This window comes from Sturnus vulgaris, chromosome 2 (assembly GCF_052056855.1).
Source record: "Sturnus vulgaris isolate bStuVul1 chromosome 2, bStuVul1.hap1, whole genome shotgun sequence".
NCBI lineage: Eukaryota > Metazoa > Chordata > Aves > Passeriformes > Sturnidae > Sturnus > Sturnus vulgaris.
Window position 1 is genome coordinate 31,939,860 of NC_142244.1, and position 27,816 is coordinate 31,967,675.

The 27,816-nt window shown below is 50.1% G+C and overlaps 3 protein-coding genes across 6 annotated transcripts; 1 reads left to right on the forward strand and 2 right to left on the reverse strand.

Annotated features, from left to right (window-relative positions):
* Window positions 1-1,727: 1,727 nt before the first annotated feature.
* Window positions 1,728-4,009, reverse strand: RBP5 (retinol binding protein 5). Of its 2 annotated transcripts, none has more exons than XM_014884195.2 (4): window positions 3,216-4,009; window positions 2,777-2,955; window positions 2,246-2,347; window positions 1,728-1,863 (listed from the first exon to the last, which is right to left on the reverse strand). In XM_014884195.2, the coding sequence occupies exons 1-4, from the start codon at window positions 3,286-3,288 to the stop codon at window positions 1,810-1,812; spliced, it is 408 nt and encodes a 135-aa protein (XP_014739681.1). In that variant the 5' UTR covers window positions 3,289-4,009; the 3' UTR covers window positions 1,728-1,809. The 2 variants fall into 2 exon arrangements, with proteins under 2 accessions (XP_014739681.1, XP_088015218.1); XM_088159092.1 differs by having other exon boundaries at window positions 3,948-4,004.
* Window positions 4,010-4,101: 92 nt separating this feature from the next.
* On the forward strand, window positions 4,102-19,435 carry CLSTN3 (calsyntenin 3). 3 transcript variants are annotated; one of them, XM_088159095.1, is made up of 18 exons: window positions 4,102-4,254; window positions 6,944-7,066; window positions 8,026-8,221; window positions 8,702-8,910; window positions 9,216-9,365; window positions 10,009-10,194; window positions 10,811-11,080; window positions 11,367-11,479; window positions 11,559-11,721; window positions 12,758-12,814; window positions 13,598-13,755; window positions 13,933-14,081; window positions 14,557-14,783; window positions 15,883-16,053; window positions 16,635-16,780; window positions 16,904-17,039; window positions 18,410-18,627; window positions 18,712-19,435. In XM_088159095.1, the coding sequence occupies exons 1-18, from the start codon at window positions 4,170-4,172 to the stop codon at window positions 18,880-18,882; spliced, it is 2,928 nt and encodes a 975-aa protein (XP_088015221.1). In that variant the 5' UTR covers window positions 4,102-4,169; the 3' UTR covers window positions 18,883-19,435. The 3 variants fall into 3 exon arrangements, with proteins under 3 accessions (XP_088015221.1, XP_088015219.1, XP_088015220.1); XM_088159093.1 differs by lacking the exon at window positions 4,102-4,254 and adding an exon at window positions 5,506-5,550 and having other exon boundaries at window positions 6,892-7,066; XM_088159094.1 differs by lacking the exon at window positions 4,102-4,254 and adding an exon at window positions 5,526-5,550.
* LOC106857849 (solute carrier family 25 member 33-like) lies at window positions 19,245-27,448 on the reverse strand. Its single transcript, XM_088159096.1, has 7 exons — window positions 27,376-27,448; window positions 23,051-23,227; window positions 22,566-22,643; window positions 22,162-22,262; window positions 21,506-21,572; window positions 21,021-21,304; window positions 19,245-20,919 (listed from the first exon to the last, which is right to left on the reverse strand). The coding sequence occupies exons 1-7, from the start codon at window positions 27,414-27,416 to the stop codon at window positions 20,720-20,722; spliced, it is 948 nt and encodes a 315-aa protein (XP_088015222.1). The 5' UTR covers window positions 27,417-27,448; the 3' UTR covers window positions 19,245-20,719.
* Window positions 27,449-27,816: the final 368 nt, after the last annotated feature.

Genomic DNA, 27,816 nt, shown 5'->3' on the forward strand with positions numbered 1-27,816 from the left:
AGAAGCAGCTCAGAGGGCATTCTCGTGGCATGGAAGAGAGCAAAGAGGGCAACAGTGGAACCAGCTCCAGCTGCTCTCTGCCTTTTGCAACTTCACGATACAACAAAGATCACGTAGAGGTTCCACCTGGTAGGAGTGATGGGTTGAGGAGGTCTGCACAGAGCAGACAAACTGGATGGTCTAGCTCTGATTGCTCACTAGGTTTGATTGGGGCAAATTGTGGATACTGACAGGGCGCTGCTGCCTCATATGTCCTAAGATACAACCGTAAAGAGTCAGAGGTTGACACTATAGGCACAGCTGCAGCTCCCCAACCCTTCCTTATCACATGTTCTGAAGTAATGCTTTTCTCATGGCACTCATCTTTGCAGTTCCCTAAAAAGAAGCTCTCCAGAAAACACTAATTTTAAATGAGCTGCTGGCAGAAAAAAAATATGCACTTTTTTCAGCTTATAAAGGACTTATGTTAAAAAAATCTGCCAATCTCTTGGTTCTTTGTGGTGTCAGTAGCTGCACGTTTTTGTGTACTCTGCCCTTCAACCTTTTGTTGGGGGTCAGCCATATGCATTTTTCAGAAATAGCTGCCTGTGGACTCATGCCCATCCAATCACATGTCCTAATTAAAGAACACCTCTCCTTGTGGCACGAGTCTGGCTTTTCAGGGGATCTCACCTCCTTTGGTTCTGCCCCTTGGTCTCCAATTGCAGATAGCTGTGAACCAGTGGAGCTGCAATTGTTGTGAGGAGACCCTGCCAAGAATGCCAGAAGGAATGTTGGAGCTAGAGGTGGTGGCTGTGATTTCTTACCCCAGGAAGAGACCCTGATTATTTCTCACGCATGGGACCTTCTCAGGAACGTGGTGAACATGAGGCTGATTACTCCAGCCCTCACACTTCACACCATGAAGAAACATGAGAAAACCAGACTCTGCAGGACAAGTTCTGTTTCCTACCCATCCTACTTGAAGATCCCAAGAAGCTGTGGCTGCCCCATCCTTGGAAGTGCTCAAGGTCAGGTTGGATGCGGCTTTAAAGCAACTTGATCTAAGTGAAATGTCACAGAATCACAGAATTACTGTGATTGGAAAAGACCTCTAAGATCATCAAATCCAACCCTTGACCGATCATCAACTTTTTCAACGAGACCATGGCAGTAAGTGCCGCATCCAAGCATTTTGTGAACACCTCTGGGGATGGTGACTCCACCACCTCCCTGGGTAGTCCATTTCGATGCTTGACAATGCTTTCCCTGAAGAAATTCTTCCTGAATTCCATGGCTGGGGGAGGAAGGAAAGAAGAGCCCGGGAACTAAATGATCTTTAACATCCTTACAACCCAAACCATTCCACGATTTTACGATCACGATCTCGGGACGAATGTAGCAACCCCAGAGGACCAGAGAACAGGGCAGGTGGTGGCTGCAGAAGAAGGAGCAGCCCGAGCTACCCTTGCCCACTCGGGCACCGACCCGGATCCCCAGAGGGCATGGCGGGGTTCGGCCGCGGTGGGGGCGGCAGGAGCAGCGCGGGAGCCGCGGGGGCCGGGCCGGCAGCGGAGCCCCGCTCCTCCCTGACCGCTCTTATTCTGAAAGGAGCCTCCGCCAGCCGGCGGCCCAGAGCCCTCCCCGCCCGGCCCATCCCGCTCCCCGCCTCCCGCTCCCCGCCGGCCCGGCCCGGCCGCTGCTGGGCGGTGGGCGAGGCTCAAGAAAACACGCTGCTACGTGGGGGCTCGGCTCGCTCAGGTCTTGTTTTCTTTTTCTTTCTCGCACTGGGGAGCGCGGGTCCCGTCCGGGCATCTCTGCGGTGAGCGCTCATTTCACCTTCTGGAAAACCTGGACGCAGACCTCGTCTTCAGCAGTCATGCGCTGGGAGAAGGGAGACAAAAGAGGAGTTTAGGTTGGATCCCCTCCTGTCTTTCCCCAATTCTGCCAGCCCTCCCGCTGCTGGCTGGAGCCTCGCAGGCCACCCGCTGATGCACTGCCGACCCTCCCAAAGCCCCTGCGGGTCTGGCTGCAGGGCAGGGAAGGGACATCGCCTTTGTTGAGCTGTTTAACTTTTGAGTTTAACTTTTAAACCCTGGAGGCGGATGTTTGTACGAAGCGGTGGCTGCCCCCGCAGAGCCGGGGATGAAGTCTTAGAGAAGTGGAAGGAAATTGCAGGGCTGGCTCAGAGCCAAGAGCACCCACACTGTGTCCCCTCCACTCGCTGTGATTGGGATTTTGCAAGTTGCACTGGACCCTTCCTCACCAGATGCAGCTGGTCCCCCTCCAACCAGTGCCTCCAGCCTCGGTTCCTCTTCTCTCCCAGCTGCTCACACACCAGCTGATCCCCCTCCCAGGAGACGGTTGTCTGAAATGAAGGAGAGGGAGACAAGTGGATAGGGGTGGTACGTGTTTCCAGCGATGACACTGGCTGTTCCTCTCCGACACAACTTCAAATGCAATCCCTGATCTGGTATCTCTCTAGTGGTTCCTTGGGACAGATGGTCTTTGTGGGAGGTGAATGACCCTCTGGTTTCCAAGTGCAACAACAGAGTTCTGCCAAGTGGGCTGACATTCTATCTTTTCAGGGTTTTGCTCCAGAGGCTAATATCCTCCTGATCCCAGAGAACTGGTTTCTGGCTCTTTGTTGCTCATTCTCTTACTTATAGAGCACTTACTCCTGGACCTGCAGGGGCACGCCAGCCCTGGGCTTGGTTCTCACCTGTTGTTGAGTCAAAAGCTGAGCTCTTCAGCACACCCCAGGCCCCTGTGAAACTGCACTGCTCGGGTTTCTCACCTGGCACTTGCGTCCATCCACGGGTCCCAGGTCTTCCTCAAACTGGACACCCAGGTCAAAATCCATAACGTAGTCCCGCAGGGAGGTGATAGTGCGGATGATCATGTGATCTCCCGTGTGGATAATCTCTTTGTCCGGCTTCAATAAGCAGACCAGCTTTCGCAGGACCACGTTGATATCTAGAGGATAAGAGAGAGGGGAGATGTGTGGACGACCTGGGCCCCTCCCCTAGTAGAGCTCCTCCACTCTTTTAGCCAAGGAGCATCAGCCATAGTTCCTCCTTTCCTCTACTACTATAGCGCAAAAGTGATGATAGGAGACAGAAGGACCAGAGGGTTCCCAATTCCCTTAATTTTTCCCCTTTCCGACTCTTAACTTTTTGGAGACAGAGAACGGAACTAAAGAGGAGAAGTGAGCTTGATGGGGAGGGGAGCGTTACCTAAAGCCCGCAGGTAATTGTCCATGTTCTCTTGGGAGACGAAGCGGTAATAGCCGGTGAGGTTGGGAGGCATCCCGGGACACAGGGACGCGACGGACGGCGTGGAGAAAAGAGCGCAAGCAGCCGGGCAGGCGCGGAGCTGGGTCCGAGCTGGCTCGCCGGGCGGGCCGGTCGCTCTCCCGCGGTGCGGGGAGCGCTGCGGGGCGGCTCGATCCCCGCGCCCTCCGCCGCAGTAAGAGTCCCCGCACCGGGGGGCGCGGAAAGGGCCGGGACGTCCCCTGCTCCAGCATCTCCGCCTCAGCTGGGCAGGACGTAGGGACGGCGGGTCACCTCCTCACCCTCCGCCCTCTTCAGGGGCTGCTCGTGTTAAACTCTGGACTTCCAACCAGCGGCAAGGAACCCTCTGTCTCCGGCCCTTCCTCACACCGTGACGCCGGTGGCTGCGAGCGTCGTCGGAGCAGTGCCCCAGCCTGCGCTCCCCACGGCGCGGACACCCCGTCGAGGAGAGGCAGCGGCAGGCTGGCAGCTCCGCCCTGCCTAGCCTGAGCTCCGGGTGCGGTCTGCAGCCCCTCGCCCCCACATCCCCCAGATCTTCACGCCCTCCTCGTCCCTCAGCAGCCGCCGCGGTGCCGAAGCTTCTCCCCTCCCCGGGCAGGGGCCCGCAGCCGTCGCCGCGCTCCGCGGACCGCCTGGCCCGCAGTGGGGAGGCGAGGAGAGACCAGCGCGCCCCACCTGCATCCCGATCCCGCATCCCCGTCCCGCGGCACCTGGCGCGGCAGCCGCGCGCATTGGCTGCGCCCCCCGCCGCCCGTGACGTCATGCTGCAGTGCGGGGCGGGGCCGGGCGGGGCGCGGAGCGGAGCGGCTGCCGGAGGTGCCGCCGTCCCTGCGCGCCGCCGCCGCGGGAGCGAGGGCGTGGGTCCTGCCGGGACCCGCCGCCGCCGCTGCCGCCACCATGGGCGACCCTCGGCCCCGCGCCGCCGTCCTCCTCCCTCTGCTCTGCCTCTGCGCCGCGCTTCCCGGCAGCGCCTCTAACAAAGGTGAGCGGCGGAGCGCCGCGGGCACGGTCCCGGGCGGCGGCGGGCGCTCCGCTGGGACCCGCCGGCAGCCCCCACGGAGGGGCTCTGGTGGGACACGTTGGCCACGGCTCGTCTGTCCGCCCCCGCGGTGGCGGTGCGGCTCCGCGCTGCCTGCCGCCTTCGCCTGGCACGTTTTTGTCGTGGCATCTCCGCGGTCCCCGGCGGCCCTGGCTCTCTTCGCCCCTTCGGGCGCCCTCATGCCATCCCATCCCCATTCTCTACTTTGTCCATCTGTCATCCTCTCACCGACCGTTTTTTTCTCCATTCTTTTCGTCTCTTAGCGCTCCCCTCGCGTTTTCCCCTTTTCCACCCACTTGTGTTGCTTTTGTTTAGTTATCACTGGGTGGATTTAGATTCCCATCCCTTCCCTAGCATGCTGAGAGAGAATATATTGTTTCTCCACAGACCCCTGCAGTTCATAAAACACATTGCCTACCTCCATCTTCCAGTTCTAGTTCATCCATCTACAATCTGTCAATAGGAACTGTTTATGTATAGTTATGTGTTAACGATGCAGGTTGATTTTATGTGTTTTATGTGCTAAAGATGAAAGAACCTCAAACCACCCCAGCACTACAGCTATAACGTTCTGAATGCAGATGTTCTTTGAGCACACAGAGTGATGGAGAAAGATGTAGGTTTCTAGATCTGTGGCTGTAGAGACAAACGTGAGAGATTCATCTGAGGGGAGCCAGTGTGTTGGTAATCTGACAGGGTGGGAGAATCTAAACATTTGAGGGATTCTGGGCTCATCGGGGAATGTGACACCTTAAGGTGCTTTCCATGCCTGGGAAGAGTCAGGGCTACGGGGCGGGTGCACCGCAGAGCTGTGTGTACCCTGACATTGGCAGGGGCATTTATTTGTTCTGCTCTGCTTCCGTGGGGCTCAGTGGCAAGGAAAGGCGCCCCATGCTCTGGATTCTCCCTCTCCTTTGTGAATTTGCACTCGGAAACATCTACCCACCTTTGGCAAATTATATTAGATTGACGGGAGCTTTCTTGAAGCTGGTAGGAGTCTGTATCCTAGTAGGAGTCTGTATCCTAAAAATATTCCTGAAATGTTTTTCTATTCTCCAACAACTCATTTCCCGAGAAATCAGATTGGTGATTCCCAAGTTGCAGGTGGATGCAGCAAAGGATTTATCTCTGTACCATCAGCTTGTTACCCCAGCAACAGGGCACATTTGGCATTTATAGCTCTGGATCCCCACCTCGGTGGTGTGGCGCATGGATAGAGCCGGAACAGAATGGAATCCGGTGAGGACAATGGAGGGGCAGGGGGAGACGCGGGCACTTGCACACAGGGAGGATTCCACCTGCATACTGAGCAGGATGGATGTTTCTCTGGATTTCCTACGCAATGCTTTATAATCTCAATCAATACGGTGGTGGGGAAGTGCCAACCCACGCTCTTCGCTGCCACGCTAGGCTGGATCTGCCTGCTCTGCCCTGCTGGGACATCCCTTTGCTGGCCTGTCACCCTGCCTGCTGGCCCCCCAGCCACCCCTGGCAGCACCCCCAGCCCCGAAATGCACAAGTGCTTGGTTGCACAGGATGCTGCCCCTTTTGAGTCAACACATGAGGCCATGCCAGTATGGCCTTTCAGAGGACACTGTGCTGCAGAGGATGGATTCAACATATTGGAAGTAGTGCCCTTGAGGGGAATGGCTTGTATCCTACTCCCCACCAGCTCTGAACCATGCTGTGCTCAAAGTATTGCTGGGTTGTAATAAATCTTGGTCTCCAGGGGGTGGGAGAGTGGGGGATTAACTGGGAATGGGGGTTGTAACTAGGCCATGTAATATAATCTCTGAGGCCCATTTGGCAGGGAATGGACATGGGGGAGGGGTTTGTAATTTGTAATGATTTTTTTTCTCTCTCCCTTCCTATCCCCTCCTATTCCCTCCCCCCCACCCCTTTATTTCTCCCTTTCCCTGCCCCGAAGCCTGTGTGATAAAGATTAATTTGCTATTTCTGGGCCTGTGACATTTTTCAGAGCCTCCTGCTGGCTGCTGCCTCCATGCCAAGCCTGGCTGGGCTCCAGCCAAAGGGATTAGCAAGGAGGGGCCAAAGGAATATGGTGCTCGACATGGAGTGGGGAAGGAAAGGGCAAGAGACTCTCACAATAGGTTGTTATGTGCATAGGATGGCTGAGTGAAAGTGTACCTGGGCATATCTGTGTACGTCCTGGGCCTTAGTCTAGAGTGTGCAAGGCAGAAGTGATAAGGCTGCATTGTCCCCTGGGGATACCCCAAGGGAAGATGTAGGTTGGATCCTTTCATTATGACTCCCTTGAGCTAAAGGGTTTAGTATTTGGAATTTTTCTCCAGGCTGAGGCTACTTCTGCCTCTTGAGTTCACTTTTTTTTAAACTGCTCCAGCTTTTCTGGGCACCCAGATGTCTCTCTATGTATTTCTAATAAGATAGTAATGAGGACACAAGAAGGAACACATTGTTTCTGAAGAGATCTCCCATGAGTAGAACTAAATAAAGATAACTTTTTTCTCCCAGCCTATTTTAGACATCTTTGAAGGTGGTGAGGGGTGGTTTTTACTTGCCAGGGGGTGAAATTCTTCTCTTTTCCTACTGAATCTGCAGTTGGTGGCTAATGCATCCCTGTCCTTGATCCCTTACCCCAAATCTGCCTCAGCAAACAAGCACAAACCATGGATTGAAGCCGAGTATCAGGGCATCGTCATGGAGAATGACAACACCGTCCTGCTCAACCCGCCGCTGTTTGCGTTGGACAAAGATGCCCCACTGCGCTATGCAGGTAGGTGGGGAACAGCTCTGGCTAGGGTGGAAGGCAGGGACAGGCTTACGGAGAGGCAGGGACACCGTGACATTCATCCCTGGGCTGGATCCTACCTCTCTTCAGGAAACAATCACCTCCAAACCTTGTTCCGGAGGAGGTCCCTAGTGAAGTCTGGAGGCAATTTGGGCACAGCTTGATTTAGGATGCTGTGAGCTGTTTCCTTAGGGAGGGGAACTGAGGGTGGAGCCAGCTACTTTTTGACGCAGTTCTGCTATTTCCAAAGATCACATGCACAGCACTGTGTCTGTGAGCCCTGGAGAAAGCTGGTAGGGCATGCTTCCTTGGCAGTGCTACATCCCCTCACAGTGAGCACAAATTCTCGGAACAACAGGCGAGACTTCCAGTGGTTGTATTCCTAGTGCTTGTTTAGGCCATGCCTGGAGTTTCCTCACGCATTCTTCCTCAGCTTTGGGAGAGTAAATATGGTCCCTGTGAGCTAAATTTTAGGGTTTAGGTGACCCTATCTGCAGTTCCCTGCGGTACTCAGCGCATCCTGCATGTGTGGGTGGATGAGACATCATGGATCTTCATGCTCTGGCTATCTGCAGTATATGGCCTGTTTTGCTTCCCTGAGGGATGCGGAGGAGAAATAAGATGCTCCCCCAGGACTGTGGCTGCGTAGCACTAATAAATGTAGCTTGAGCCTTGTAACCTTCAATCTTTCGTGATGCTGGTCAGGGCTCTTTGCCGTGGGAGTATTCTCCAGTAGAGGGCAATCTGCACCATTAATGGCTGTAAGGGATAGCAGGAGGAACTCCTAGGGAACCAAAAACTGCTTGAAATGAACGACGATAATGGGGGAGAATAGACGTGTAAGTTAGAAAAGAAGAAAATATGGGAAAGGAAAGCAAAGGGTGTAATGTGCTCTACTCAGTCCTTTTCTTTCTCCTCTTCCTCTCCGTTTTCGTGTGTACCAGGTGAAATCTGTGGCTTCAGGATCCATGGGTCAGGGGTACCTTTTGAAGCTGTGATCCTGGACAAAGCTACAGGAGAGGGGCTCATCCGGGCCAAGGAACCAGTGGACTGTGAAGCGCATAAGGAGCACACATTTACCATCCAGGCCTATGACTGTGGAGAGGGACCTGATGGAGCAAATACCAAAAAATCACACAAGTAAGTTCAAGCAGACATTGCTGCATGCTACAAAATGTGATCTGTGACAAAAATGCAAAGGAAGGTTGCCGTGGAAGCACTTCCTTTAGCCAGAGGTATTTTTCTCTAGCCGTGATATTGTGACTCAACATGCTAAGAAGACCCAAAGAGAAATGTTCATTGACTGTCACATGAGTGGATAGAGAAATGTGGGTTGTTTGACAGCAGTTTCTAAAAGTGGTGTTTTACATTGCTGCACATAGGTAGGAGGTCCAGATTTCCTTATTACTACTTTTGCTCTTTCCGGGTGGTTGGAAACCATTGTCCAAGCACCTGTGTGACAACATTGCTGCACTGAAATCAAGGTGTCTTTCCTTGTCCTTGCTTTTGACAGCTGGAAATCAGAGTGGTGCCCTTTAAAAGAATGACTTACTCTGAAATTTAGGTGGTGCGTGGCTCCTAATCAGCCCATCAGCTCTTATGGATGTCTCTCTGCATCAGGGCCACAGTGCACGTTCGAGTAAACGATGTGAATGAGTTTGCTCCAGTCTTTGTGGAGAAGCTGTATCGCATGGCGGTGACGGAGGGAAAGCTGTATGACCGCATCTTGCGTGTGGAGGCCATCGACGGGGACTGCTCACCACAGTACAGCCAGATCTGCTACTATGAGATCCTGACCCCCAATATCCCCTTCCTCATTGACAATGACGGTAAGAATCCTCACCCACCACGTGCACATCACTCCTGTCTTCCTGCTCTGCTCCTTCTCTGCCAGCCCCATTTGAAGGGAGAGCTGTGCTATATAAATTTTCCAGCACTGCTGATCTATCCTGGTGAGAGCAGCAACATCCATTTTGTGGGATGTTATAACCTGTTACAAAGTGACACTGGGCAGAGTGACTCAACTCTTTTTTGGTTGTTTTTGCCAATGATCAAAGATACGAGTGATTTTTAGAAGGACATCTTTGAGTAGACTGCTTGTCCTCTACCTTGATCCCTTCGTTTTGCAAACCAGGGAACATTGAGAACACGGAGAAGCTGCAGTACAGTGCGGATCGTGTCTACAAATTCAGAGTGACAGCCTATGACTGTGGAAAGAAGAGGGCTTCTGATGATGCTGAAGTGGAAATCCAGGTGAAACCCACCTGCAAGCCCAGCTGGCAGGGTATGAGACCTCCAAACACATTTATCTCCTCTCTTTGGTTTTGCTCAGCTAGTACTGAGTCCTGCTCATCATAAATGTTTGTATATACACATACAAATTTGTGTGCCCATATATAGGGCTTGGTTCTGGCACCAGCTCATCTCCATCAGGGGATGCAGCAGATGTCTAAGTCTGTTGCAAAGCCACTGAAAGGTAAATTCTAACATTGGAAAATCATTCCTTGGATTACTGTGAACTGCCATATGTTTGATAAGGCTCATAGACTATTGAGCAAAGATTGTTTTTGGGACAGCTCTTCTGGAAGATATTTGGCTTTTCCAGTGGTGGCATGTTCCTCCAGGTTCACCTTAGTCAATTAGAATTAAGGGGAATGCAGCTAAATACCTGCTCTGCCTGATAGGAGAGGCTGGCCAACCACAGAGTGATGACACACTAGTATTAGCTGTAGAAGCTGGGACCTTGGACTCTGTGCTTCTAGGAAATCTTTCCACACATTGATGCCAGCTGCGTAAAGCTGTGTTTCCAATGTGGAAAAGGCCAAAAATTTGGACTAATCCATAGATGCCACTTGTGTGTATGCCAGGTGTTCTGGCCCTGTGTCCTTGGCAGTTCCTAATCCCTCTCTTTCACTCCTTTCCATTAGGCTGGAACAAGAGGATTGAGTACACCCCCGGTGCAGGCAGCCTTGCGCTGTTCCCAACCATTCACTTGGAGACCTGTGATGAACCACTGTGGAACATCCAGGCCACGGTGGAGCTGCAGACAAACCATGTGGCCAAGGGCTGTGACCGGGATAACTACTCTGAGAAGTCACTGCGCAAACTCTGTGGTGAATTGGTTCTTTCCTGGGCTAAGGGTGGCTGTGGCACTGCACCCTGCCCTCCCTCTGGAGTGGCTCACTGCAGTAGCTGAGCCCCACACAGCAGAGGTGCCGGGGGACACATTCCTCGTGTTTGCTGTGGTCATTGGGGTGGGAGGACACCGAGCTTGTGCGTTGCATTGAGGGGCAATGGGTGTTCCTGCCCATATCTCAGAATTGTGGAATGGTTTGGACTGGAAGGAACCTTAAACATTCTCTAGGTCCAGCTTCCCTGCCAGAGACAGGGACACCTTGCACTAGGCCAGATTGCTCAGAGTCTCATCCAACCTGGCACTGAACACTTCCACAACTTGCTAGTTTTATAAGGGACTACCTGTGCTTTCCTTGCTGGGAAGCCAGAGATTTCTGTGCTTTGTCCCGGTATGCAGAGTCTGTGGGACTTCCCTCAGCACTGACCAAAAAGTCACCATTCTTCTCCAGACAGGAGAAGGCCTTTAAGGAACTCCTCATCTCCTGTTCACTGAGATATTATAGTGAGGCTTCCAGTGCCCACTTCATCTGATCCCCAGTTCTCAGGCTCCTTTTTTCTTCCATGCCAACATTCCTGACTCTCCCTTCTTGGTAGGTGCTGCCTCGGGAGAGATCGACCTGCTGCCAGTGCCTAGCCCCACAGCAAACTGGACGGCGCGGCTCTCGGTGCACTACAGCCAGGACAGCAGCCTCATCTACTGGTTCAATGGCAGCCAGGCTGCCCAGGTGCCTGTGGTGAATGGACCGAATGGCCACGAGGGGCTGAGTGACCACTTCACCCTGTCCGTGTGGATGAAGCATGCCGTGGTGCCCAGCAAAGGCAGGCGGGAAGAGGAGACGGTGATCTGCAGTACAGTGCGGAGTGGTGAGACTTCTCCTGGGGTGGTGACACTTGTGCCCACTGCCTCTGAACTCCTTAGGAGGGATTGTCCGTGCAGGGGTAAATCCCTGATGTTCCAAAGCAGGACTTGGGCAGGGCTTCCTCCTTGGGAGCACAGCTTCTTTGGGTGTCCCTTTGCCTCGGAGCACTCGTGACTCCTTTGAGCACATGGTGCAGAGTGCCAGTCGTGCATGGCGGCGTGGGCTTCTGGGTTCTGGCTAGTGGGACTGCTTGGAGTGTGACACGTAACTCGCTGTGCTTGTCCTTGCAGAGGATGGCTACTCACACTACTCTCTGGCTGTGCATGGCTGCCGGATTTCTTTCCTCTACTGGCCATTGCTGGAAAGTGCAAGGCCTGTGAAATTCCTCTGGAAGCTTGAGCAGGTGAGGAAGGGTTTGCATCTTCCCCACGTCCCTTCTCCTCTTGCCCTTTGCTGAAGCTGTGCTTGGCTGTCTGCCGCAGGTCTGCGATGACGAGTGGCACCATTACGCCCTCAACCTGGAGTTCCCCACAGTCACGCTGTATGTGGATGGTGTCTCCTACGACCCTGCCCTGATCCACGACAATGGCCTCATCCACCCGCCACGGCCGGAGCCTTCCCTCATGATCGGGGCCTGCTGGGCCGGTGAGTGCCCGCTCCCCAAACCATGCTCTTCCCAGCTGGGAAAAAAGGGGGTGGAGGGACACTCAGAAGAGGTGAAAGAAACACCACCCAACACTAAATGGTGCAAACCACGCTGCAGCCGTCTTGCCTCCTTGGCACCAAACCTAGTGTGGCTCCTTCCTTTCTCGTGGACCAAGGTAATAACAGCTCAGGGAAAAGTGTCCCTGGCAGCTTCCTGGACAAAAACCATAGAATATGCAATGGATAACCAATTTTCAGGCAGTGGAGAGTTGAAACTCTGTACCTCATTCAGAAAACACTGGCTTTTCTATCAAAGCCTTTCACCAGAAAGTAGGCACTGCTATTTATACAGCTGATTATGTTGAGGGTCTATATGAAAAAGCCGTAAATCCTTCTGTACAGTAATTGGGCTGAAAGACAAAAATCAGGTTATGAACAAAGTTAGGCCACTAGTAGATTAAAACCTGTTCTGTGGAGATGCAAGGCGGCATTTCTCAGATCCTTCAGTTCTCCTGCTAGACTGGACAGAGCTAAAAGAATTTGCCTACTGCTTGCCTTCACTCCAGCAGAAATTTCTAGCAAGATCAAATCTTTTCTGTACTGCTGCTTCTCTGAGGTCAGAGATCTTCCCACAGCTCTGTGCTCTCTTGATTGGTGTTTTGCAGACAATCAGTATTGGTCAGCTTGGGACCCTCTCCTGGAGTTATCTGAGTCTCTAAGGGATGTTGAGAACCTAGCTTGTTGTGAACAGGGCTAATTCCCAAAATAGGTAACAATGGGAAAGGATTGAGAAACTGCAAGCACTATAGTTTCTGCCTTAAGTCAGTCATCCTACAGTCTCACCATCTGCTTCATGAGAGGAGCTCTGCCCTCTGTCATCTGTGATGTGCTGCCTCTAGGGCTGAGAGGTGCACTGCTTGGCACAGAGCTGTTCTTGTGGACTGGCCAGTACAGGCCCTTGTAGAGATACATGCCTGACCCTGTAACTACCATCTTCCAATGCCTTACTGCTCAGCTGGATGTTCTCCTTTTGCAGAGGAGAAAAACAAGGAGAAAACCAGAGGAAGCGAGAACGCCACTGATTCTGTGCAAGGTAGGGAAGAGAAAGAAGATGGGTCTATCCTCCTCTTGACTATGCATGACTATCCCTTCTTGCATGGTGCCTTCCTCATACAGCTTCCCCAGTCCTGTCCTGCCACCTCTCACTGCCTTGGGAGGAAACCCCTTATTTGGCAGATTGGTCCTTGATACCTTGGTACCTGTGGAGCATGAAAAGGCTGATGGAAGGACTGCAGCCTGCTTTGAGAGTTGGAGTATGCTTTTTGTATGGGGAAAGAGTACTCATGCCTGATCATTAAAGCTGGTCTCTGAAGAACACAATAGCCATTAGAGACATCAGGAGATGTCACCTCATCCCTAATTATCTGTGAAATGTGTAGTTTCTTTTACAAGCCCTCACAGGAAGCAGAGAAGGGGACAAGAAATTGTTTCCATCTGGCATTCAGCTGTTTGACAGAAACTTCTCTATGCTACCCACTGTTCACTGCCTTTGTCTTTTTGTTGGTCTGTATTTCTCACTTTCTCCCATGTGGAATTTCAAAAGTTTTCATCTCCTTTCTTCAGCATATCCTGTCTTCTTGTTGTCTTTGCTTTTCCATATCCTGTGCAATCCTCTGTCCCTCTCTACCTCCCTTAACATCTGTATGTCCCTTGCATTGTTGCTCTTGTTGTCTGGGCTTTTCCATTCCCCCAGGCCTCCCTCTGTATCCCTTTACCTCCCTTACCTCTGCGTGGCCCTCACACACTGTTGCTTCTGTGGTTTTGCTCTCTTCCTCGCCATGTCTCTCACACCCTCCACCTCCCATGTTTCCCTCAGGAGATCCTCTGTCGATACACCACTACTTCCATGGTTACTTGGCTGGCTTCACTGTGCGCCCTGGTAGCTTGGAGAGCCGGGAGGTTATTGAATGCCTGTATGCCTGCCGTGAGGGGCTTGATTACAGTGACTTCGACAGTCTGGGCAAAGGGATGAAGGTATGCCCATCTGCCCAGCTTGCATGGGTCTCCTCCACTCTCCTCCCCAGCCTTGCTTCCTGAGACTTTGCCTGCTCCCTCACCTCAGACAGCTCCCCACCTTTCTCCGATGTGTGTCTCTCAGCCTAGATTCCTGTAATTTGCCAAGGAACCATGAGTATTTTCTTCCACCTCTAGGTTCATGTGAACCCCTCTCAGTCCCTGCTTACCTTGGAGGGTGATGATGTGGAAACCTTCAACCATGCAATCCAGCACGTGGCTTACATGAATTCACTGCGTTTTGCTACCCCTGGCGTCCGGCCACTCAGGCTCACCACTGCTGTCAAGTGAGTGGGCAAACCAGCACCTCTGGCTCAGTTCAGCAAGAGGGTTGCCTGTCTTTTTGACTAAAGTTACACTGCCTCACTTTGTATCTTAAAATAATTGTATTTTAAGATGGTCTCAAAATGAGTAAAAATCTTCCTGAAAATAAATGATAAATTATCCAATATCCAAATGGATACTGTAGTACTGGTTCCTAGTGCCTATGCAGAACTTCTGCCTCCACTCACAGTGTTCCAGGCATGTGAACTGGTTTTAATTTTCTCTGTATTTGTCGATGTGACCAAGCCACCAGATCCCAGTGGTGTCACTCCTACCACACATCTCTGCCCTGTGCAGCAGGCTGTAGGGAAGCTTTAGGAAGACTGCTGGAAAAAGGATATTCCCTTCCCTGGAAGTAATGGGCAGGAGGCTGTATTTTATAATGTTGTTGTTGTTGGAAGCTTGGGGCAATTGCTGTTTTCTACTGCTCTCCTTCAGGTGTTTCAGTGAGGAGTCCTGTGTCTCCATTCCTGATGTGGAAGGCTATGTTGTGGTGCTACAGCCTGATGCCCCCCAGATCTTGCTGAGTGGCAATGCCCACTTTGCTCATCCCGTGTCAGACTTCGAGGCTCCAGAAGGAATTCCCCTGTTCCCCAACCTCCAGATCACCTGCTCTATTTCTCACCAGGTGGAGGCCAAGAAGGAGGAGAACTGGCACGGTACCGGTGAGTGGAGTACAGGGCAAGGTGTAAGAGACAAACTGGAAAGACCTACAAGAGTTGTGGTCCTGCAGAGGAAGTAGAGCCTCTATAATTACACCCAAAAGTGAGAGTTTACAAATTTAGAAGCAAGGCACATTGTCTGTCAATATGTAGGCTAATCGGTTCTTATCCCTTTCTGCTCCTCCCTGTACTTTTTCTATCCACTCAGTTCCTTTGCCTCACTCTCTCCTAATTCTTTCCCAGGCTGCTCATTCCTAATCCCTTTTACATTTTACCTACATTTCGCTTTATTGAATCCAGTGCTGGATGGATGTCCTGCCTGTTACTTTTTCTACTCCTGCACTTACTTAGTCTCATCCCACTTCATTCTCTCCTGCTTTCTTTTCTTACTTCTTGTTCCCTTCCTTCTCTTCCTGCCTCACTTATTCCTGTGAATTCCCCAGTCAGTTTCCTCACACCCTACAGTATCCTGTTCTTCAATTTCTTTCCATCATGCTCAGATTATTTCTCTGCAGTCTATGCTCTATGTGTCCATTCGCTTCTTTCTTATCTGTTCTCGTAATGGGATTTTTTGCTCCTACTTTTCTGTTTAGAAGCTTTGCCTTTCCTCATACAATGATGAGTTCCTTGACTTGAGAGCAGATTGTTCTCAATCCTGCTGAAAGCAGTTAGTTATTGAATGTGGTTGCCATTTTAAAGAAGATAAGATCTCAACCATGGTAACCAACAGTGTGAGACAGGGAAAAGCTTTCAAAAGCATGCAGGGCCTGAGAATGTGTGTGTTGCTCCTAATTTGCACACTGTCATTGTCAACAAAGTCCTTACAGCCAAGATGTGTTATCATGAACCAGACTGATAATAGCATGTTGTTCCAAAATAAAGTGACTTTATTATGTGCATAGATAATGTCATTAGAACCACCCTGCAACAAGTAATTAGACTGACAGTGATTTTACTTAAGGTCAGTGCTAGGTGGAGAAGGAGAAGTAATTACACATGATGTGAGCACTCTTAGGTAAGCAGGTACCCCTCTGAGTAACTCCTTCCTTCTCTGATGGCTGTCTGGCTTTCTGGCCATATATTCTTTCTGTCTGCATCTCAGTGACAGACACACGGATGTCAGATGAGATTGTGCACAACCTGGACGGCTGCGAGATCTCCTTGGTAGGAGATGACTTGGACCCAGAGAGGGAGTACCTGCTCCTGGATGGGGCACTGCTGCAGCAGCGGGGCCTGGAGCTCGTTAACACCTCTGCCTACCTGACCATCACGGGTATGTCCTCTCCGTGGTCACAGCTATCTAGTTGTCACCGAGTGTCAGGCATCACTGGGAAAAGCATTTGACGTTAGGATGTGTTGGCGTACTTTGTGACACTGAGATGTAACCATTTCTTGAACTCTGGGCTTTTTTGGAAGTCACAGACCACTTCCTTGGGGAGGTGACTTTTCCTCCAGCACAAAGTACTGGGACATGGTGTCAGCTCTCACCCAGGTTTATATCACTCCTCCTGACTTACTCCTTGGGGTTTGGTGTTCTCAGGTGTCAGTAGCATTTTGCATGACATGACAGGGACAACATATCCCACAACCTGTGGACTGGTACAACGCTTTTGTACTCTCCAGAACATAACAGGGCTGATGCTCTCAATTTCCCTTCCATTTGTTTTGGCAATGCAAGCAGAGATTTCATCAGGTCCTTCGCAGCCAGCTCCCTCTCTGAGCCCTTCCCAAAATTAACGAACCCAGCATTGCTCTGTATCCCTCTGTAGCTTCTGGTTGCTGCAGGGTTAGGATGGCAGGTGACTTTAGAGCAGGAGCTTCCTCACCCCACCCCTCTCTCTCTTCTTGTCTCAGGCGTAGAGAGCATTGCAGTTTACGAGGAGATCCTACGCCAGGTCTCCTACCACATCAACCATGGTGCTGCCCTCTATGAAAGGAAGTTTCACCTGTCCTGCACTGAGATGAATGGACGCTACTCCAGCAATGAGTTTACTGTCGAGGTACAAGACTGATACACACACACAGAGATTCTTCTGCATGCATGGGGAGGACATGGTGCATGGGAATGCATAGAATGTGCCATGGACACAGAGTTGAGTCCCCTCACTGTGGTCTTTCTGCAGGTGAATGTTCTCCACAACATGAACCGAGGTGCTCATCCTAACCATATTCTGAGCTCCCAGCAGTTTGTGCACCGAGGCCATCATTTACCTGCAGAGCTGTCTGGGCACAGTTTGGCAAGCACCCACAACAACCCAAGTATGTAACGCTATCTTTTGGGTTTATTCCTTTAGATCAGGATGCTGATTTTCTGATATCCTGGCAGAACCTGTAGTGGAGGATTCCTCTCATGTTCCCTGCACCCATTATCAGGTTCTCATTATACTGTCCTGTTTCACTCGTCATTAGCTGCAGTTGTGGACTGCAGTCTTTGTCAAATTGTATTTTAAAGCATGCTGCCACAATCCTCCTCTTGTGGGATATTATTTTCTTGATGTTGAAGCACACTGAAATCTCCACCTCAGAGGGTCTAAAAAGAATAACTGTAAGCTAACTTCATTCACGCACCTTGCAAAGGTGCTATGTGGGCTTGTGTAACTTCAGAAAGATGCTTCAACAGTAGGAGAGAAAAGTGAGTCAAGACTGCTACTGCTCTAGAGAAAGAAATGGGCGTAGGTGGTGGTCAGCAAGGCAGGAAAACACAGGACATGGCACCACGCAGACAAGAGGAGGATTCTTGCCCCCTAAACAGAGGAGAGAGAAGCCTGAAAGCTAGACTAGATGTTTGTTTGTGCTGGTAGCCCTGTGCCTCAGGCATGACCACCCTCCAGTCGATTTCTCCTGGGCTGTGAAAGCTCTGGAACTTGTTACAGACATTTTGGTTCCCTGTCGTAGGGAAAAAGCAAGACACCTTTGAGCTAGCTTTCGCTGCAGCTTCCTGCAGTAGCTGATCCCAAGCTGGTCCAGTCCTGCAGCTGGCACTGCAGGGGCAGCCTGTGCATTTGCCAGCCTTTGCCTCCCAGCTCTGCCTGACAGCAGCAGCAAACTTGTCCCTGATGAGCAGAACCATAAACAAATTCATGGAAGGCCTAGACAGATTTTGCAGGGAAGGTAGTTATCTGGGGAATTAAGGCTCAGTCTACAGCCTAAAACAAATGTGTGGGAGTTGGGCTAAGGGTCTTAGGTGAATTTCAGGTTTTCTCCTGCAGAGAAGTCAGGCTTCTGCCACAGCACTAATTAGAAGTCCATCATAGCGTTCACATCTGCTCCATGTGCAAAAAAGGCATCTTTTGGCTTCTTGCTTTCTCTACTGCTTGCACAGAAATCACACTCTCTGAAAATCATCCTCCAGCCCTTAGAGGCTGTCCCCAGCATGCATTTCTCCCTCCCAAGAGCAGGATACAGATATATGCTGTGCAACATATTCTGGTGAATTCTGCAGATAAAGATATGCAGAGTCTGCAGGCCAGGCTGACATCACAGGAACTGCCTGTGCCCAGGGGCACAGACAATTCAGGCTATGTTCCTGCATAGACCAAAAATCCAAGCTCTCTTCCTGCATGTCAGGTTGGAAATGCATGTTTCTATGACAGACTCCCGACACAACTTCTCTCTTTCTTTCTTCTAAGTGGTCCCCAGTGCTGCCACTGTCATCATCGTGGTGTGTGTGGGCTTCCTGGCACTCATGGTGATCCTCGGCATCCTGCGCATCCACTCCCTGCACCGGCGGGGAGTGGGGCAAGAGGTCCCTGGGGCTGCTGAGTCGGGGCACACCAGCACTGGAGGCAAAGAGAGCGACATGTTCTGGGACGACTCAGCCCTCACCATCATCGTCAACCCCATGGAGGTGAGGAGCAGCCACTGTGGCCGGGGCTGGGCGGGCAGTCGGGTTGTCAGACCTTTCCCCTTACCCTGTATTTCACCTCCCCAGTCCTACCAGAGCTGTCAGGAGAGGGCAGCAGGGAGTGTGGAGGGCAGAGCTGGCGAGGGAATGGAGGATGATGATGACAGCACCGACTCGGAGACACCCGACTCCCCGGACAGCAGTGTCATGAATGATCGGCACATCATCGGCAAAAGTGACATCTCTCACCGCTACTAGGAGCTTTAAAACACTCGCGAGTGGATCTCCCCAAAACATATGGCAGGAAGGAGGAGATGTCTTACTTTCAACTTCTTTCCTCCCCCACCGTGTACACATGTGCTCCTCCCTCATTGATCGTTTCTGCCTCCCATGTTCCTTCATCTTCTGCCATTCTCATTGTGGACATTCCCCACATTATTGCCCCCCCCATCTGGCTCTCCAGAAACATGTGTTAGGGCACTTACACATGACGGTGGCACGGTTCAAACTGTGATACAGGTGTTGGAAAGAATGGAAATCTGAAAGGCAGAGCCAGCCATAGGGCTCAGAGTGGGGTTTCTCACAACCCCTCCTCAGATATTATATATATATATTGTATATTTTTTCAATGTTGTCATTTGAGGTTTATTCTCGTTTCATGCAAAAAAAACAACAAAAAAAAAACAACCAACAAACCACTGCAGCTTTGTGTCGCTTTGTAAAATTGTCAATACTCCTAATACTAAATGAATGAAGGTAAGAAAGTTGAGGAAACAAAGTGGATTTTAAAATAAATGGATTTCAAATAAAACATTCAGGACTTCTGCAGTTTTTCACTAAAACCAGGGAAAGAAATAGTGTAGCCTCCAATGTGAAACTGGAGCTTGTCCAGAGAACATGTTTACTGAAATTACTACCTTATCTTGGGGAAGGGTTACATTTTTTAGCATGTGATGAAACGAGAAAAGCAAATCACTCAGGATCCTACTCCCTGCCTTTTTGAGAGCCAAAATGCTCTGTAAACACAATGTAGCCTTCCCCAGGACTCGGTGCTAGAGACCCACAGAGGAACAGAAGGCGCTCAAGCCTGTCACAGGCAAATGTAACGCATGCTGCAACCTGAATTCTTGAACACAGGAAAAGAAAATAAATAAGGCTCTTTCCATACACAGTATATCAACAGAAACAGGCCAAATCGCCTTAGCTTCATCCCTCTTCTCACATGATCTGCTTTCTTTATCAGTATGATGGAGTATTTTTTATATCAGGGGTTCCAGCCTGTAGAACAGCCCCAGCACTTCTGGAGGAAGGAGGCATTTTTCTGCTGAGCATGGAGGGGATGGAAACACAACAGATACAAGCACAGCATGGCTCTGAGCAGTAGCATGAGTTGTTAGGAGAGTGCTCCAGAGCAAGTTGTGCTTCTTCCCTGGATCTTCTTGGTCTGGGTTTTCAGACCCTGCAAGACAAAAAGGGGGCTGTCAGCTGCCTGACACATCTCGGGGCAATGGCTGCAACGTGTGAAGGACCCAAAGGAAAATTCTGCAATTTGTTGGCAGCTAAGGTTGAGAAATCCTCCTCAGGGGAAGGAAGGCAGTACAGTAGGTGGAGAGAGTAAAAAAGCCCCTCTGAGGGCAAAGGTTGCAGCACAAGATTTCTGCTTGCTGCAGTTCTTTCGGATGTTTCAGCTTAGTCTGTCTTCATGCCCAACTGTGCCCATGTATTGTTGCTATTGGGTTCAAAAGAAGTGAACATGCTGGAGCTAAGACACTGTCACACTTCTTTGCTTTGTTTCCTTCCCAGTAAGTTCCATGCCTTTGTTTCATCAAGGGAGTGTACAACAGCCACTGCCAAACCAGTGCCCTGACATCTTGAAGCACTGGAATAATTCAAGTCTCCAGAAGGACAAAAAAAGGCTACACTGTGCACATCGGAGCAAAAAACTTGGCACAAAATAGTCGTTGTGTCCTGAGAATGCCTGACCCAGATCTGATCTGTGACAAAAAGCACCACTTCTCAGAGCACTGCAAAAGACCAGGTCTCAGGACCATGATGTCCCTGTGCCTCCAGAGCAGCCTCAGCCAAGTGCTACAGCTTACAAGGTGGAAGAGGCCAAATGTACGATGAGTTCGTAAGTAGCCATCATGATGGCTGCATTTGGGATCTGGCGGATCAGGTGCGCCAGGAGCCCCCGGTATAAAGCCAAGGGTCCCTCTTCACGGACCACGAGCTGCAGAGTCTGTATAAAGGAATGGTACCGTGACCCTTCCTCTCGCAACCGTGTCCGAGCAACCTCTGGAGAGACAAGAAGAGAAGACATATATTAGCAGATGGATCCTACAGGCATGGCGTCTCCCCTCAAGGGGAACAGAAACAAGGAGAGTGGAGCCGCTCACCGTGTGGATATGCAATGCACGTAGCACATGTTTTGGAGACAGCAGCAGCGCCCATTAGTACGAAGAAATCACTGTTGTTTGGTGGAAGTGTGAGTGTTGGGGAATGGGAATGCTGGCTGTTTCTCAGCTCCTTTTTCAGCGCTTCATAGATGACAAAATGTATGATGGTCTCTGACACTCCAGCATAGGAGGCAGTGATCCCACGGTAAAATCCACGCAGGCCTTCGGTGTGGTACACGCGCATGGCACACTGGAGAGCATTGCTGGCCATCTCCCCCTTCACCCTGGAAAGAAGGGAAAGGGTTAGGACAGCATACTGCACCCCGACCTACAGTGCTGCTGTGAACACTATACGCTATAAGCCTCTTGCCCAGCCTATGACTTGCCAGGTTCTAATGAAAAATCGCAGACCTCTCTCTGCCCACCACCCCTCAAACCAATCCTGATGTGACATGGAGTGGCTCTGCACTGCTGGCCTGCCTTACCTAGCTTCCAGCTGCATCCTGGTTTTCACTAGCCAGATGGGGTTGGTGAGAGTGGCTGAGCTAATGCCTGGGGAACAGAAGAGGAAGACAGCTGTGAGTGCCAGGATCACGCTGACAGTTCGTGAAGAGGTGCTGATCTATCAGCTCTCCGAGCTCTGCTTGGCAAGCTGCAGGCATTTGCAATTTGAGAATGACCTTGAGAAGAAATACTTAGGGCAGACTATTTGATTCTCCTCTTCCCCTGTTCCAGCCTTTGTCTAGTGGTAATTAGCTCCTCTGCCTCCAACAAAACCCTACTACAGGCCCAGGTGTTACAAAGAGGCAGGAAACAGAACGCAAATTTGGAAGAGAGGAGGATTTTGTTAGAGAACTGGGATATATCAAGAGAAATGGTTCTGTGAGTGGTCTAATTACATACTGCCTTCTCCCTCTCACAGCAGAATGGAGCTCATGATAGCAGCTGAAGGGGTAAAGACTAGACTTCAAGAGATGAGCATAAGAAGAATAAGAGTGAGAAAACATTTTGGTTACCCAAGGAACTCACTTCTCCACAAGTAGAGGGAGAAACTTCAGAGCAGCAATGGAGAAGGAATGAAACACATAGGCATTTCCAGACAGAAGGACCTCTTGGTTTTGATTAGACAGAGAAAGCTCACCTCCACACGCTGCTGCTAATATGTGTACTTTCTTGGACTCCGGTACCAGGACGGTATTAAGCCTCTCCTTAGTAGTAGAATAGGCAGCAAAATATATAGCCCTAGTTGGAAAAAAATACAGAAGAGGTTACATCTCCCCTATGAGAAGCAGAGACACTACTGTGTGGTCTCATTCTAACTTTTCTTACTCCCAGCACAGTTTTGTCTAATGTGACATCAGATACCGTTTATACCTAGCCCACAGCAATGATCTTAACACTATGCTCAGAAGCTCCAGAAGATGTCTGTGTGAAGGGGTCCTGTGGCACAAGGCTCAGACTGCTTTCAGAAAGTGAAGCAACAGTTATGAGACAGGTCTCTTAAAAAGTGTACAACGTGAGGCACTGTCATGGAGCAGTACTCACCGGGAAGGAGCAACCCCAGCAAGATTTGGACCCAGACCTCGGAACAGGGACCGTTTGCCTTCCTTCTCAAGGATGGCCCTACGGAAGGAAAAGAACAGAGAAATCAGCAGAATAACTAAGCTGGGGAGTCTCCTGTTCCTCCTCCTTCTTGGTTCTTCAGTATTTCTTGTAATACCCTCTCCTCATCTCCCATGTTATCCTTTTTCTGCCCTGCTCTCATTTTCTCTCCAATCACATCTCCTCTCTCCTTTGGTCATAGAATCATGGAACTGCTTGGGTTGGAAATGACTTTAAAGATCATCTAGTTCCAACTACCCTGCCATGGGCAGGGACACTTTTCACTAGTCATTGCATCCTATTCTTGATAATAGGATGATAATATAGATGAACCTCAGCTCTACTCTCTTTCTCTCTCCCCTCACACCCTTCACCTGATGGCCAAACCATCACCTCCCTGGTGCTAACAGGCACACTGCCCTACTCACCTCAGCAACTTGAGCACTCCAGGAGATGGTGGGGTGGGATTCATCAGCCTCACACTCACTCCTGGCAGCTGTACCTCTGGGAGGCACAGAGGCCGCAGTGCCAGCTGGGATGACTGCAGACGTGTCTTCACCACTTCCAGGGGACAGGTCAGGATGGCTCCAGCTGTGCCACCACATCTAGGGCGTAGCAGAACATTTAAGAATGACCTCTGTGCCATAATAGGGCAATAATTCTGACCCTGCTTGTCCACAACTTCTCCCCTCTGGGAGAAGAGGTTAGGTACCCCAGCCTATGTCACACATGACCTCCTGTTCTGACACTGATTAACGTAACAGCTCAGCCTGGGACATCATCTGGCAGCCTCACTCTGAAACCTTACTCAGTATTTGAGACAAAGAGTCCCAAGTCCATGGAGACTCGGCAGTCCCCCAGAGCTAACATTTCTGCTGCCCACTCTCACTGCAAAGCCTTCTGCTGAGGTCACCAGGCACCCATACCTTGCCACAGCCACACCGGCTCACACAGGGGCAGCACAGAACTCTCCCACCTCTCAGCCTGCCCATATCTTTAATTCATAATTACATCAGATCCACATTTGCAAGGCCCTGTAAGCAAGATCTGAATTTTCTGCCAACAGCGGGCTCCCTCCAAGCCTGGAGAGCCTTAATGGAAGAGGACCCTGACCTTCAGCAGGCAGAACCTATTTTTGGAACTCATGAATCATCTCCATCAATGAGTCTTGTCACACTGCAGGAATGCTGAAAGGACACATATCCCCTTTATCCCTTCCCACCACCCAGGGACAAGTCAGAACCGATACATTTGGTTTTTAGCTTCTGCCCCTCTAAGTTCGTCGACTGATAACTCTGCTCTTCTAGAAGATACTCAGTACCTGAAAGACCACTGTGAGATGAATCTGCATGCAAACCATGCAAGAGGACAAATGGACATCGGCTACAGCCAAAGTTGCTTTGTTCACAAGAGATGGAGGCTTAATAAAAAGCTCACTCTGCTCCAGAGAAAGAAAAGCCAACCAAAGAACTACAAGATATCAGGGAAGAGTCAGGTGTATCATCAGAATTACGTATGACAGTGCAGGACAGCAAATAGCGAGAGTTCTGAAGAATTATTTTGAAGAAGTCTATAAAGCTCAGTGAACATACACAGTATTCTCACAGCCTTTGCTCCTTCATTATCATTGCCAACAGGAAGGGGGTAAGAAAAAAAAAAAAGGAGAGGCCTGGATGCCTACTGCACATCCAAGAGTTGAAGATATGGCAGCTAGGAGATTATGGAGCTAATGATGCCAGCAACTACATATGCTATTCCATAACACTCATGTTGCTTTGTCAAGCCCTTGGCAGATGTAGACAGTGGTGGTGATGACTTGCAGAGTAGTCCATCAGCAGCAATTTCCCTCAGGAGGTATATGATGAGTGGTAGGACTCTGGCAGCGTGACTCCTGAATTTAGCTCCAGCTCAGAAGACAACACATGGCAAAGCAGTGAACACCCTGGCTCAGGTTCTCTGGGTGAACCAGGCGATCGAGCACAGACACCACGACACAGCCTACGTAGCAATCCAGAGTTGCATGAGGCAGGGTTTCCTTCTACAAAGGCCACATTGATTCTTCCCGTACAGACCACATTCACTTAGGGGTCCAACAGTCCTGTTCTTTACCAGAGTCTATTGATTTGTCTTATACAGGCTGCAGACTTATGTGCCTATTGTTTCTTTCACCAGAAGTACTGTCTCCAGTTCAGGAGAAGGTTGAGTACAGTGGTGATAGATCAAGGTCTAAAAGGTACAAATAGGGCAGTTTCAACTCCTTATCTAAAAGCTGAGCACACAAAACATCAGGAAAAAAATGAGAGAAGTAATTGCTTGGTATACTAATAATCATTCTCTCTAATACTGCATAAGGAAACAAAAGTTCATGTAATGTTCTCTGAATATCTAATTTATTCAAGAAGTCCCCACTTGCAATGGTCAGGATATGAGTTTGAACACGTGCTTCCAGTATATATGAAAGTTTCCTGAGGTCAAATTCCTGAAGCTACTGATACATACAGATAATGAAAAAGTATTATAAAAGCAATAATAATAATTAAAGAAATTGTTACTCCTTTGCATAGTAGCCGTTTCATCGGCAGAAAGAGAGTGTGAGGTGAAGGGTCACTGTGAGCCACTATGCCTCAATGGCAAGACTAAAGAGGAAAAAAGAACACCCATTAATTAAACCTAAGGAAATGAGGTGTACCAGGTGTTCAAAACTGGAAGAAATCTCAACTGTGATGTATTACTGTGCATTACATGATGATACAGCTGCTTACACTCTATGAAAGACATAGGTCTGCAAAATTCTTCTGTTTCAGGAGAAATGGAAAATTATGTGTCATTACTCTAGAAGCAGGAACTAAAGCAATTTCTGCAAAATAGGATGAAGAGCAGCAGTTGAAAATGAGTACAACATGTACTCTCAGAGCAAAGTCATGGCAAAAAGTGCTAATTGAAGAAGGCGGGTAATTTTACCCTAGAAAATGGTACTTGCCTCTAGATCTTGCTTTCATATTTTAAATTCTGTCGACAAGTTTGAGGTGACAGAAAAAGAGAATTAGTTGAGAAATACAAAAGACACTGTTAACATTTTAAAAATTATCTAAAAAGCGTATAAGCACAGGCACAGAGGTGACAAGGTTTACTGGTAATTCATGTTAGCTCTTACTTAGGCTAGCCAAAAATTAAGATGGGTTGAAGATTTTAATTTAAGAATAGCAATGCTGGATGAGACAAACCTGCAGTTAAACCAGGTTTCTGCCTAGGACACAGACAAATAAAGGTCACCTACAGAAGAGTAGGAGAAATACCTCCAGAACACTCTCTCAGTTTCCCAAAGTTTTCAGTTCAGGGATTTCCTCAGCCAGAAATGTTGCCTTGCTTTCAGTAACCCTAAACACATTCTTTTTCATTTAACTTTTTAAATGCTTCCTTCCCGGACACATAAGAAGCCTTTACCCTCTACTATCCTGTGGCCAGGAGTTCCATAGTTTAACTGCACACTGTGGGAAAAATTATGTTCTCACATTAGTTCTGAGCAAACCTCTCACAAGTTTCTTTGGCTGGTCCCCAGTTCTTATACTGGAATATAAAGTGAAGAACTGCTCCTTCATGGATGAGATCCTGTTTTGTTTCATTATATAAACCAGTACTATTAAATATAATGCAGAATAAACTGAACTTCTCATTCATCTCTTATTCACGTTATTATCCCCAGGATTTTAATTAGCTGTAATTCAGGAGTATTGCTTAATGGATGAGGATGAGATACAGACTAACAAAATTCTCACTGGTGACATCCTCGTCACTAGCCAAACTCTCAGTTTTTCAGGAACCATAGTGGAAAAATACAAAGAAAAGTTTAAGAAGAAAGCCAAGAAAGAAAAATGTATTAAGAAAATCTAAGATGCCACGATTATATAGTTCAAAGGATAAATTAATAAAAGAGAATAACATATACAAAATAACAATGGGTACAGTGAGGACAAGTACACATATGCAAAGATTGACGTAGTACAAGAATTGCATTAGCTGCAGAAAACTGAAAATCTGCTAATTAAAAGCAATTAAATTATGTGCCTTATTGTACATACTGTATCACAGGCTTCACCGTGACACGGACTCCAGCAGTTTGGTGGGATATGGAAAGGGATTAGGTGGCTGCCTATTCTGCAGTTACTCAGCAGAGTCCGGAAGACCACATTATCTTCTGCTTTAGGGCACCATAAACTCGAAGCTCATTGTTTTGAGACTTTGAAGAGAGGAAAGGGTACAAATCACTTGCTCAAGGGCACGCTTCTAATGCAGAGAGGCACCGCTGGGACCCAAACACCTGACTCATCAGAATCAGCCGCACTATTTAAAGCCAGAAAAGTCACACAGGAATCTCAGCCACGCGCTGATGGAGAGAGCTGGCCGCCCTCCCGACACGGATGTCCCACGATTTGCCCCGCTGAAGAGGCCTCGTGGCGCCTCTCGTTCCGCACCCTGCTTCCCTTGCCCCGTACCCCCGGCAAGCCCCGGCTGGACGAAACTCCACGTCCCACAGGGAGGCTGTTCATCTTCCCAAGCCGCGGAGCCAGGCATTTCCCGCGCCGCTGCGGGGCTGCTCCAGAGCGCCGAGCCCATCCGGACCGGGCACAGCCGCGGCCGTGCGGGCGAGGGCGGCGGGGCCGGGCCGGCGGGGCTGCTCTGCCCCGGCTCCCTGCGGCGGCTGTGCCGGACCCGCGGCACGAATCCAGCCCCCGCCCGCCTCCCGGGCACTCACCCTCCGGCGAGCAGGTGGAGCAGCGTGCTGTGCTCCGACATGGCCCCGCCGCTGCCGCCCGCGCCCCGGCCCCGGGGCCGGCCCCGCCGCAGCGGCCCCCGCCCGCCCGGAGGAGGCGCCCGGGCGGCGGCAGCGGGAGGGGCGCTGCGAGGGGAGCGCGGCTCCTCCGGGCAGATGCGCAGCTCCTCTGGCCTGGCCGCTCAAGGCGCTTCCATTAAAAACAAACTAACAACCCCCTCAAGCCTCCAAGCCGACCCCAAAACTTAAACAAACCCGACTTTGTTTTGCAAGTAGGGGAGCCAAGGCAAACTGGTTTTTTTGATCACAGGAAAGAAGGGGTCCACGAGCAGAGCAAAGTCGCTCCTGACGCTCGTCCTCGCTCATGGGACCACGGATGCTTCTTCGGATGTTTGGGTTCACATGAAAATGGGCCAACGCTCT